The 11,643-nt window shown below is 44.5% G+C and overlaps 4 protein-coding genes across 16 annotated transcripts; 3 read left to right on the top strand and 1 right to left on the bottom strand.

Annotated features, from left to right (window-relative positions):
- Positions 1–97: 97 nt before the first annotated feature.
- On the top strand, positions 98–3,986 carry DIP1 (DISCO Interacting Protein 1). 11 transcript variants are annotated; one of them, XM_089473492.1, is made up of 4 exons: positions 98–160; positions 2,289–2,505; positions 2,570–3,183; positions 3,253–3,986. In XM_089473492.1, exons 1-4 carry the CDS (start codon positions 113–115, stop codon positions 3,445–3,447), a joined length of 1,074 nt encoding a protein of 357 aa, XP_089329618.1. In that variant the 5' UTR covers positions 98–112; the 3' UTR covers positions 3,448–3,986. The 11 variants fall into 11 exon arrangements, with proteins under 11 accessions (XP_089329618.1, XP_089329615.1, XP_089329617.1 ...); XM_089473489.1 differs by having other exon boundaries at positions 2,262–2,505; XM_089473491.1 differs by having other exon boundaries at positions 111–264; positions 2,262–2,505.
- A 112-nt stretch (positions 3,987–4,098) lies between these two features.
- On the top strand, positions 4,099–5,269 carry LOC108619074 (NFU1 iron-sulfur cluster scaffold homolog, mitochondrial). The gene is made up of 3 exons (XM_018015385.2): positions 4,099–4,259; positions 4,318–4,598; positions 4,652–5,269. The coding sequence occupies exons 1-3, from the start codon at positions 4,192–4,194 to the stop codon at positions 5,185–5,187; spliced, it is 885 nt and encodes a 294-aa protein (XP_017870874.1). The 5' UTR covers positions 4,099–4,191; the 3' UTR covers positions 5,188–5,269.
- A 229-nt stretch (positions 5,270–5,498) lies between these two features.
- On the top strand, positions 5,499–6,659 carry Ykt6 (YKT6 v-SNARE homolog). The gene is made up of 2 exons (XM_018015388.2): positions 5,499–5,881; positions 6,004–6,659. The coding sequence occupies exons 1-2, from the start codon at positions 5,757–5,759 to the stop codon at positions 6,476–6,478; spliced, it is 600 nt and encodes a 199-aa protein (XP_017870877.1). The 5' UTR covers positions 5,499–5,756; the 3' UTR covers positions 6,479–6,659.
- A 1,067-nt stretch (positions 6,660–7,726) lies between these two features.
- Cp110 (Centriolar coiled coil protein 110kDa) lies at positions 7,727–11,614 on the bottom strand. Of its 3 annotated transcripts, XM_018015369.2 has the most exons (5): positions 11,187–11,614; positions 10,935–11,109; positions 8,949–10,874; positions 8,255–8,494; positions 7,727–8,195 (listed from the first exon to the last, which is right to left on the bottom strand). In XM_018015369.2, exons 1-5 carry the CDS (start codon positions 11,204–11,206, stop codon positions 8,061–8,063), a joined length of 2,496 nt encoding a protein of 831 aa, XP_017870858.1. In that variant the 5' UTR covers positions 11,207–11,614; the 3' UTR covers positions 7,727–8,060. The 3 variants fall into 3 exon arrangements, with proteins under 3 accessions (XP_017870858.1, XP_017870859.1, XP_017870860.1); XM_018015370.2 differs by lacking the exons at positions 7,727–8,195; positions 8,255–8,494 and adding an exon at positions 8,625–8,830 and having other exon boundaries at positions 11,187–11,613; XM_018015371.2 differs by lacking the exons at positions 7,727–8,195; positions 8,255–8,494 and adding an exon at positions 8,625–8,827 and having other exon boundaries at positions 11,187–11,612.
- Between the last annotated feature and the right edge of the window lie 29 nt (positions 11,615–11,643).

The raw sequence follows: 11,643 nt of genomic DNA, 5'->3' as shown, positions 1-11,643 counted from the left end.
TCAATTTGTTCCCATCGCAGCCAATCAGGGTTTATATTATTTACTATCGATAGTTGTGGATGAATTTGAAATTTCCGATAACGCACATGCTGTACGATACGAGCTATCGGCGATGAACAGATATCAGCTGTGCACAATCGATATAAGTATCTTAGCTGTTGTAGGTTTACCAAAAAGAAGGATTTTTCTTTAGGTCATAATAGTCTGCAGGAGTGTCAAATTAAAAGTGATATAGTTAAAATGAATCGCAGTCGCAGGAACGTGGTAAATAAACAGTTTGTGTCGGGTGGTGTTTATGTAAGTTGAAATAGTAACGTTTTTATAATTGTATATATACATTGAAACACACATAAAATATGTATTAAAATGTATTTCATGATCGATTACTCACTTACTAGCGTCTATTTAATTTCATGCCGTCTCGAATGACAAATGTGTATGTATTTGCGCACTTTTGCATATATAACAGAACATCAGTACATCTCTAAGATCAATATGCATTTGTACGTTTATACCTATTCATACATACAAAAAAAAAAAAAACTATTGCGGCACACCAAACGAATTTTTTCTCATTTTACGTTATTCCATCCATACATATCTACATTTGTATGCATGTGTGCTGCTGCTAGTGCGCATACATTCATGCATAGGTAGTTCTAATCGATACTGGTATACATAGATACATACATATGCACAGTTACAAAATTGCTCATCTCATAGATATGCACACACACGCACAGTAGTGTTTCGTGAATGCGTAGTGTGTGTGCATGTGTGTGTGCATGTGCTCGCGCGTATGTATATACATGCATGTGCCCAAGTACATGTGTGTGTATGCATTCGCATTCATTTGCGTTTATGTTTAGTTCTTTTCACTTCTGTTGTCATATTCAAATACGATTTCTGCAATAATAGTAATTCTATTTTTATTTATATAATTTACAGCGCACAAATTGAAAATGTGTGTCTCAAACCAATTGTGAATTCATTTGCAGTAGCCAATAAAAGTTTCTTTAATAGCAAGTGCCAAGAGTTTTCGTCCAGCCCTGAAAGTTTTATTTATTTAATTTTTTATTTTTGAAACTAAATACACACACATGCCGGGACAGACACACACACACGAACGAGACCGAGTGTTGTACTATTTATGAAAAAGAAAAGGACAGAGTAAGGGAAAGCGAGAGAGAGAGAGAGAAAGAGCGAGAGAGAGAGAGGAAACAGCTGGACTTGCTATTTTAGTTACTTTTGTTGCTGCTGAAAATCAATTCATCCAAAATTGTAACTAAAATTATTAGTTTTGCGTTAGATAGCGATGCTCATTTACTTCACTTGAGTACCCAAACGAAGCACAAGAACGCCAATTCGAGATGATCAAAGCCTGGCCTGGCCTGGCCAGCTTACCGGGCTGACGGCGGTCAGCTGGGTCAGCTGCTGCCAGGCGCCAGGGGTTTGGTTAAACGTGATTATGTGATTGACGCAAACCATCGATGGGTTGGCTCATGGTTTCGTTGGTGCAGCGCGTCTGCATGATTCGTTTGGGCACTTTGGGTCGTAGGAGTGGTCATGGCTATTCCTGAACTATGGTTTTTAGTAGAAACCGCCGGTACACCTGCTGCGATTCAAGCCAACGCCCACGCAGTTAGTAGATCCCTTGAATGGCATGTAAGACATTTCGAGACATTGGTATACATACATACATAATGCGCAAAGGGGCGGCACAGTTGTCCGACCTTTGCCTTTAAGCTTGAGCCATAGGCGTGGCACTCCATAACCGTAATCTTATTGATTCTAATTTACATTTTCTTTTCTTTTCTTTTTTTCATTTAATAATTTTCTGCTATTCATATATTTATATATATTAATGGAAAAAAATTAAAAAAGTATCTAGAGATAATAATGCTAGAACTATTAAAAATTCGTCTAAAAATCAACAAAAATATTTCGTGTTAAAATGTTTTTTTATTTCATTAATTAAAAAGCCTGCTGAATTAATTCAATTATCGAAACTATATATGTATATATAAATTATATGAATTAGCGCACAAATTTATCTACCGATCGTAAGATGTAAACAAAAAATAATATTAATTTATTTTTTTCGTAAATGTAATTAAACGAAGTATCTGCTAGCTTAGGGCAAATTGCAAATATGTTCTTTTATTAAATGAAAAAAAGCAAGAAAAAACAAATATATATATGTACATATGTATATACTCTGCACTGCTGTTCGCTTAATAATGATCGATCTTTTCGTTTAGAATCCAAATGTTTCCGCCGCTCAACAGGCGGCCGCGATGGCTATGCCAGCCAAGCCGCAGCCGGCAGAGATTCAGGAGTCGTTGACCGTGCCAATGCCAATCAAGGAGGAGCCCATGGCTAGTGTCAGCGACGGCAGCGAGGCCATCGAGACGAGCTCCGCCAACGAAAACAACGCCATGGAATCCGACAATGGCGGCAAAATACCATTTAAGAAAATATTCCAAAAGCGCAAGAAGTCATCGGGTAGGAGCTGAAATCGCCCATCAAATCGAGTTAATTGAATTGACTTTAATTGATTTATTTGTAGAACGCACTCGCGATAAGAAATTGCGGCAAAACCGGCAGCTGCGCAAGTCCATGTTGCCCAAGAACGCGCTAATGGCCCTCAATGAGGTGAAGGGCATTAATATTAGTGACTTTACCATCAACAGCAATCCGGATGGCGGCTTCACGGCCATCGTCACCGTCAACACCAGGCAGTACGAGGGCAAGGGCCCTTCCAAGATGGCCGCCAAGAACTTAGCGTGCGAGAAGGCCCTGCGCGATTACATCATTGCCAAAATGACGCCGAAGCCGAAGAAGCCGGCGACAAAGACGTCTGCGGAGTCCGACATGAAGAGCGAGGACGAAAATGAGCCCATGGACACGGAGAATAATGAGAATCCGCCGGAGGATGAAGTGCCGATGCTAAACCTGGCCTCCTTTGCCATCTACAAGCTGTTCGCCGAGTGGGAGCGCGAAGGCTACATTGTGCCCGAGATGCATCCATCGTCCACAAACACATCGGCACCGCAAGCCGATGCCAGCTCGCCGAATGCCGCGGCAGCTGTCGTCACCCCAAAGGAGCCGAAGAAGCCGCCCGTGCGCACCGAATTGCCCCTCAACTGGGAGAGTATGCATCCAGCCACATTGTTATGCGTGGTAAGTGGCCTAATCCGGTTACAATTGCAATAGCCGATTTTTCATATACCCTGTAATTATCATCCACAGATGCGCCCGGGTCTGTCGTATGTGGACTACGGCTCTATCGGCGAGAAGCCAAATGTGCTGCAGCGGCTGGGAGTCATCGTGGACAATCAGGAGTTCACCGCCACCGGCCGATCCAAGAAGATTGCACGGCGGAATGTGGCTGTCAATGTATGCAACTCATTGTTCAACACAAATTTCATATATGAGGAGTATTAGATAGTATATGCATATGTATGTATTTATGTATATGCATATGTATGTTAGCCGAATCTTAGAAGTGTAATTATGTAATATGTGGCTACTATTTATACCCGCTCGCAATGGGATTAGAGTATATTGTTTTCCTGTAATTTGAATATCTCGCTGTCGTCCATCCGGTATGATCGTAGTTCGACTGCAGACTCGGCAAAATACAGCAGTTTAGGAGTAGAACCAACCAAATTTGTGAGATTTCTAGTTACGCCAATTATAAACCCAAAGCCAGAGTAAAAGTTTGGCGAGCTTTATAATATCAAGAGAAACAAAATCAGTATGTCTATCAGTATGTTTTCGAGCTCGGTTGGATCCGATCGTAACGCTCTTGCTTGTTAATTGCTTAAATTATATTTCAACACTTCGACATTATCGTAAAATATATGCTCACATCGGACGTACTACATGGGGTGTTTATAAATATAGCATAAATACATATGTATGTAGTTTTATTACTATTTTTTTCTTAATGAATAAATAAATAAAAAAAAAAGAAAACTTTCGATTTGTCTGCGTTATTTGAATTATTACTAGTCGAGTTGAATACGTTAGTCCAAGAATTCATGTAATCGATAGTAGTCAACAATGGTTTAACTATCGAGTTACATTTTCAGCCATCTGGCAACATTGAGCCCAACAGCTGATCATTGTTAGTACATAAGAGAGCAGACACATCTATAGAAATTATAACAAATAAATTAGTGCGCAATGTCGAAATTAATTTCATACGCTACCAAGCACACTTTGCGTAATACACGCCTTGTTGCTAACCCAATGTACGTACGAATATTGTTTTATCGAATTCACAAAAGAAGCTCACAATATCGCATTTAGTTGTCAGCATGTAACCTGGGACTTCGTTCAGGTGGGCGCATCGGCAGCCGCACGTAACACATATTCGACTCTGGCCATCGGGCCAACTAATCAGCCGGTGCTCCGGCCAGCTGGAGTGGCAGTTCCGGTGCTGGGCCACATGGCAAAGCGCAGCATGTTCATTCAGACTCAGGATACACCGAATCCGGACAGCTTGAAGTTCTTGCCCGGCGTGGAAGTACTGGGAAAAGGAAATACATACGATTTCCCCAGTGGCGCGGCAGCTCATTGTAGTCCGTTGGGTGAGCCTCGCCTTATATATTATCGTTCATCATTAAAACTCGTTTGCTTTTAGCTAAGCTACTGTTCCGTGTGGAAGGTGTTCGTGCTGTATTCTTTGGCGGCGACTTTATTACTATATCCAAGGAAGAATCTGGAGAATGGGGCCTTATAAAGCCTGAAGTATTTGCAATCATCATGGATTTCTTTGCCAGCGGCTTGCCCATACTGCACGAGGCGCGGGCGAATGCAGATACCGAGATTCTGGAGGACGACGATGAGACGGTTATGATGATTAAAGAGCTGCTCGACACACGCATCCGGCCAACAGTACAGGAGGATGGCGGCGATATTGTCTTCATGGGTTACGAGAACGGCGTTGTCAAGTTGAAAATGCAGGGATCGTGCTCCTCCTGCCCCAGCTCGATCGTAACACTCAAGAATGGCGTTCAAAACATGCTTCAATTCTATATACCCGAGGTCGAGTCCGTAGAGCAGGTGTTTGACGAAGCTGACAAAGTGGCAAACAAGGAATTCGAGCGCTTTGAAAAGAGTTTAAAGCAAAAGGAGTCAACTAACGCGCCCGTCAGCATTGGGGGCACACCAAATTAATAGTGTTTTGATTGTTACTATCTTTAGTAGGCTTAGAAACCAAATATGTTTAAATAAATATTTGCTTATAAAGTTTAAATAATGTACAGTTTCCTGTATATATTGATTGTTTTATTGTGATTGCGTATTGTAAAAGGAAAGCCATCGTATTTTTCGCTTTTAAAATATACGCGGATTATAAGAGGGAAAAATATATATATATTTAAGCGCAGTTAAACCACTAACCATAGTGATTCAACGAGCGCAACAGTGCCAGCTTATATCGATATCAAAGTATCGCTTTGATTACACGTCGTCGTTTACTTTTTTAATGAGCATTGTTATCGATATATGTATATATGTATATGTTAAACTAGCTGTGTCTTACTCGTAAACTAAACGAAGACGCGCATTAAACAAATTAATAGAATTCGAAAAATATATCAGTAACAAAGCAAACGGAACTGAAGCCCACCTTTCCACACAAATTAAATCAACAAAATATTTGCAGACATTAACAGGCCTGTACTTTGAGTCAAGTGTAACCAATTGGACGTGAAGTTTTGCAGCTCGCATATAAATCGTAAAATATGGTCAGGCTATTCACACTGAGTGTTTTCTACAAGGGTGCCAGCGAAGCGCGCCTATTGAAGACAACCTCGGACTTGCAGTCCTTCTCGTTTTTTCAACGTGGCACAGTCAATGAGTTCATGACGTGAGTATTCAAGTATTCGAGTATTCGAGTTTCGGCTCGGTTTTCTACGGCGACGGCGCAATTAGCCCCATCGCTGACCTATAATTTGGCCCATTTATCACATATGTTTGTGCATCTCGCAGCTTCGCGTCGAAGACTATTGTGGAACGCACCCAGCCGGCGCTGCGACAGTCCGTCAAACAGGACGCCTATATGTGCCATGTCTATGTGCGGGCGGACAACTTGGCTGGCGTTCTTATCGCCGATCACGAGTATCCGCACCGTGTAGCCCACACGTTGATCACAAAGATATTGGATGATTTCTCGGCGAAGGTGTCGGCCGACCAATGGCAGACCGGGACCGAATCGAGCATTGCTTTCGATTCGCTGCCTGCGTTTCTGGTCAAATACCAGGATCCCAAGGAAGCTGATCCACTGACGAAAATGCAAACCGACCTGGACGAAACGAAAATCATTTTGAAGAACACAATTGAATCGGTGCTGGAGCGCGGCGAGAAACTGGAGGACATGGTCACCAAATCCGAGCAACTATCCATGCAGAGCAAGGCCTTCTACAAAACAGCGAAAAAGACCAATTCCTGCTGCAGCTTCACCTAAGCCCACAGCCGGCTCATAGAACGAATCAGAAGCAGAGGCAGAAGCAGAAACTGAAACCGAAACACCACAAACAAACACCAACCAGAGGAGGATGGGCATATTACAAACTGGCTTAGACTTTGTATGCTTTTTATATAAAATAATTAGTTAATTTTATTATACTATACTATACACACATTAAGTATTTATACGTATGTTAAATGTGAGAATGTGCAAACACACACTCATGTGTGTGAGAGTGTGTGTGTCTGTACGCCCACTGTGTGTTTACGTTCCTCTTGGCCTCTTGTTGTGTCTGCATGTCTAGGTATAATGGTACAGATAATGTTATATATATATATATATATATATATATATATATATATATATATATATGCAATTATACCAATACAATTATATACATACATATACGCATGCCTCTGTGCACATACACACCCATATATATATGCACACATGCATCAATTATGTATATATGTGTGTGTATATGAGTATTTTGTATGCAATATAGGATTATGTGTCTATCTCCTTCGATTATGTGCTCTTGTCGCCTTTTATTTTAAAGCAGCTTTTGTCCTGTCTGCCGCCCCAGTCAGTTCCGTTGCCGACTTAGTTATGCTCGCTGGGCCTGTATTTATTTAAGGTTGCACTAAGTTGTAGACGGCCTAAGCGACCTCTAACTGCCGAATACTCAACAGATATCCAAACAAAACAAACAAAGAGAATAAACAAATTGTTAAGCCAAATCTGAAGCGTTTTAGATTCCCTCCTGCTCTCGTCCCTGTCGTGCCTCTCTGTCGCCAACGCCAGCTGCTTCTTATCAGCTTTGTGGCCTTATCGCATAGTAAACATTGGCCAGCAATGTTCCAGCTGATTAATGTCATACAAATACTTAATTACAATTTTTTTTTTTTTAATTTAAGGCAATTAAAACGTTTTTAAAGTTTGTGTTCAAATACAAAATTATTTACATTTATTATTTTTCTTTTATATTAACACATTCTTTTATTTACATTTTTTTATGTTCATTATTTCTTGTATTTTTTTTTCTTTTATTTATTATTACATTTTATTTTCATTACATTTTCTTTTTTATAATTTTTAAAATTTTTTTTACCGCATTTATTTTTTTGTTATTAGCATTGGTTAATATTTAATATTTTTATTTTTTGTATGTTATTATTTGTTTTTATTTCTTTGTAGTATTTATTATTTTATTTTCATTTATATATTTATATATACATATATATATTTACTTTCTAGCTCCAATCTCTTTGCTTTCCAACGAATCTTAAAGCAAGAAAAGTTTAACTTAGAGCTGTTCATCTGCAAGTGCATTCATTATACATAAAATCCTAACTTCGTGCTACATTGGTCAATGCAGATTTCGAATCTGCAATTCGATGTGGTAAAGAATTCAAAAAATTAGTCTTAAAGGCAACGTTAGGCAAATAGTCTTCATGTGGTACGCAAGTGAAAAAGAGTTGTGTGTGAGTGTGTGTGTGAGAGAGAGAGAGAGTGATTGAAGGAGCTGGCGACATCCAAAAGTGGAGTAAGAAGCGCTCCCTCCTTCCCTGAGTATTGTTTAGTTTCGATGCTTGGCGTGCGAGGTCGACAGCTTTGTCTTAATGCGCTTTCGATCCCGTGCAATAATCTCCATGCGCTCCTTGATGCTCGTCTGGAAGAAGATCAGGTGCAGGGTGCGGCTGGCCGAGCAGAGCTGTCGAGACATGAATAAATAAAATGATATATAGAAATGTGAATCTCAGGGCAGCTCACCTGCTGGAGGAGGCGCGCCTTCAGGCGTATGTTGGCCGGCTCCTCCTGGTCCAGACTCTTGCCGCATGTCTCCATATGCAGATTCAGCACAAAGATGAGCGTGTCCCGTATGGTCTGCACGATGCGTTGCACCTGCTCCGTGCGGAAGAGGCGTCGCACCAGGAAGCCGCGCGTCGCCGCGTTCAGAATTGTGGCAGCCAGGTGACGTCGGTCCACCTCCAGGTGGCACGCTGCCAGTCGCTGGTGGGGATCAGAGGGCGTGTTAATAACAATATCGTGTGGATCGTATTGAGAAAGGTATTGATTAGTTAGTTAGTTGATCTTGCTGCGTTTCGGAAATTGTGTGGATCGTATTGAGAAAGGCTTAGGCTTATTGGTTAGTTAGCTCTCGTTGCTTTTTTATTGAACAATCGATGTGGAAACGTGTCAAAGGCTTAGCTAATATAGATATATATAAATATTATATATATGTTTGTGTATATTGTTTCCAAAAGATTGCCCAACCTTTGGGCTAAGGCACTTGCTTGGCTTCGATATGTTCAATCACTCATATTACTTCTTGGCCACAAAACGCTGCTGGCATGGCCACAGTGCAACATGGTAAGCAAAAACAGGATTAGGACAGAAGAGAGGAAGAAATATTCTTGTTAGCATTATTGCCCAACTCTGGGCGCACTGCCAAGCTACTACTTACAGTCGAACGGCTCGGCGAGCCGCTGCGTCGGCTCTTGGTTACTGTTAGCTGCTGCTGCTGCTGCTGAGGCTGTGGCTGCTGCTGTGGGTTCCGTGGATTGCCTTTGGCTGCCAGCGAAGCTGGCGTCGACGTCTTGTTGGCCACTTTGCGAGCCGGCGGCGACCTGACCAACAGCACTGGACTGACGCCGCTCTTCGAGGCTGGCGGCTTGGAATGGCTGCGCTGCACGGCCTTCTTATTGACGTTGGCTTTGGGGCTCGTATTGGCATTCCGGCTGCGCAATGGCAGGGCTTTGGGTGAGCTGACGGCGCTCTGCAGCAGCTCCATGGGCCCCTCCGATTCGCTGCCCACGTCAAAGAGCCGCTTGCGTGCCGTAGTCGATGCCGAGTCCTTGCCCTTGTCGTCGCTCAGCAGCGTGTCCAGCTCTGACATGTCCATGGTGAGATTCATGGGTGTGATCGTGTCGCTCGGCGAGACTTGGGACGGCGTCGGCAGGTCATCGGTGCTAGTGTACTCGGAGACGCCGCTCGGACTGCGCCCGCCCGACAGCGACTCGTGGGCGTAGGCGGAGACGTTGATCTCCGTGCAGATCTGTTCGATGAGGAACTTTTGCTGGCGATCGAACTCCTCCTGCATGCGGCGCTGCTCCTCGTGCTGGTACTGCACCAGCTGCTGGAAGCGATCGCGATGCGCGCTCTTGATGTCCTTGAACATTTGCTTCTTGGCCAGCGCCAGGTGCTGCTTCTCCGCCGCAGCGGCATGGGTCTCGTGCAGCGCCCGCTGCAACAGCTCCTCGAGCTGCGCCTGCTGCTGCTGCTGGCGCACGGAGACCCCGCCACGGCGCCTGCCTGCAGCAGCCGGAGCCGATTGGGACTTCAGCGTGTCGACGAGGCTGCTGCTCACGCTGCGCTGCACCTGCTTGGCCTTCGACTCGATGGTGTCGCGTCGCAAGTGCGCCAAGCTGTGCGCCGACGAGCAGCACGAGACGTTGCCCGCTAAGCGGCAGCGCGGAGTCGTGGACGGGGCGAATGTGGGAGCACTGGCAGTCGTGGCTGGTGCCGCTGGTGTCCTTGGCAGCGGTGGTGGTGGTGGTGGCGGAATCAGCGGCCCCTTGCCCTCGCGTTTCATGTGCTCCACGAGCGCCTGCGACGGCTCGTCGAGCGTAAAGGAGCGAGAGCGATGCAGCTGCCCATCGTTCCCCTGGGCAGCACTGAGCGAGGGACTGGTGCTGGAGCGCAGCATGCGCTTGTCCGATATCACGATCGTCTCGTTCTGCCAGAGCAGCTGGGCTGGCTGCGGCTTCAGCGGCGTCATCTTGCCCAATCCCGTGCGCTCGAACTGCAATATGCGCGTGGTTATGTTGTTCAGCTTGCGATGATGGGTGCTGAGCGAGCGAAGGCTGCCCTTGGACTCGGGAGCAGCCGCAGCTGTGCGCTTCGGCAGTGGTTGAGGCTTTGGCTTTGGCTGTGGCTGCGGTTGGGGCTGCTCGCATAGCGGCGTCGGTGGATTCACGCAAATGGTTGGAATTACATTCACTGCCGATGCTCCCTTTGGCTCAATGTCCAGCGTCTGGGGACGATCCATCATGGGCTGCGATTGCGGTTGGAAACGTCGTGTGCTGTCATAGATAAAAGTTTCCGTTTGTTGCAGCTGCGGCACTCTATGTGGGTTCTCCATGGTGCTGTTGCTCAAGTTGCTGCTGCTTGTGCTGCTGCTGCTGCTGCTGCTGCTACTGCTGCTACTGCTTTTATTGTTGACTTTGCTGTTGTCGTTGCTCTTGCCGTTAGCGTTGGTGCTGGTGGCGCCTTTGGTGTTGTTGGCAACGTCTGGAGTCGATCTGACGGCCTGCGCCTGCTTGTACTTGGCCTCCAGTTGCATAGCGCGTTCGCGCAGCTGTCGCATCAGTTGTCGCTTTTCTGCTGTCATCTAGGTTGGATATGCTTGAGTGATGGCACGCCCGCTATGGCTATAGCTCTAACTACTCACCAATGGCGGCAAGATGGGCTGCCCATCGATGCGGAACCTGGACACGTATTCTGGCAATTTGTTGGAGATGTTGGCATCCGAATGGGTATTCGAATTGTTGTTGGAATTGGGTTCGGCACTGGGTGTGGTGGCCTCATTTTGTTCCGTGGCGGCTCGCAGCAATTCCATTGCCAAGCTGAGCCATTTACAATTACAAACAAACAATTTAATAGAGAGCGAACAAGAAATTCACCCAATTTCAATTTGACCTACCTTGCATTATCCATAGCCATAGTTGGTGTATTGTTATGTCTGTGTGCACTTTGAATTTGGAATGTTCTGTTGAAGAATGCCAAGCGCTCAGCTAGCGTGCCGTCTGCTGTTGCGCGAGAAACGCAAGCCAAAAGCAAAATAGCCAAAAGCTAACAATTCATTTGTTGTGCGTCCGTTGCTATGACGATTTCAAGGGCAACTGCACACGTTGTTGCTGCCACATCTAGGCTAACATCAAAACAAAATATAATAAAAAATACAAACAAAAAATATGAAGTGGGCACCACAAAATTAACAAATTGCTTTTGAGTCGTTCGACTTTTCCTTGCGAGCCTGCCAGATTGCTTCCGTTTTCAAATTCAATTTTCATTGCAACAAGTTGACAGTGCTAGTAGGCTGCGCGCTCGATTGCCGCATGTTAACAGTAGCATACGGTGTTCAACCATCGTCAATGCTA

The sequence above is a fragment of the Drosophila arizonae genome, chromosome X, assembly GCF_054131065.1.
Source record: "Drosophila arizonae isolate 15081-1271.41 chromosome X, UAZ_ARI_1.0, whole genome shotgun sequence".
In the NCBI taxonomy this organism is placed as follows: Eukaryota; Metazoa; Arthropoda; class Insecta; order Diptera; family Drosophilidae; genus Drosophila; species Drosophila arizonae.
The sequence above is the reverse complement of the archived record's forward strand: the minus strand, read 5'-3'. Positions and strand labels throughout refer to the sequence as shown.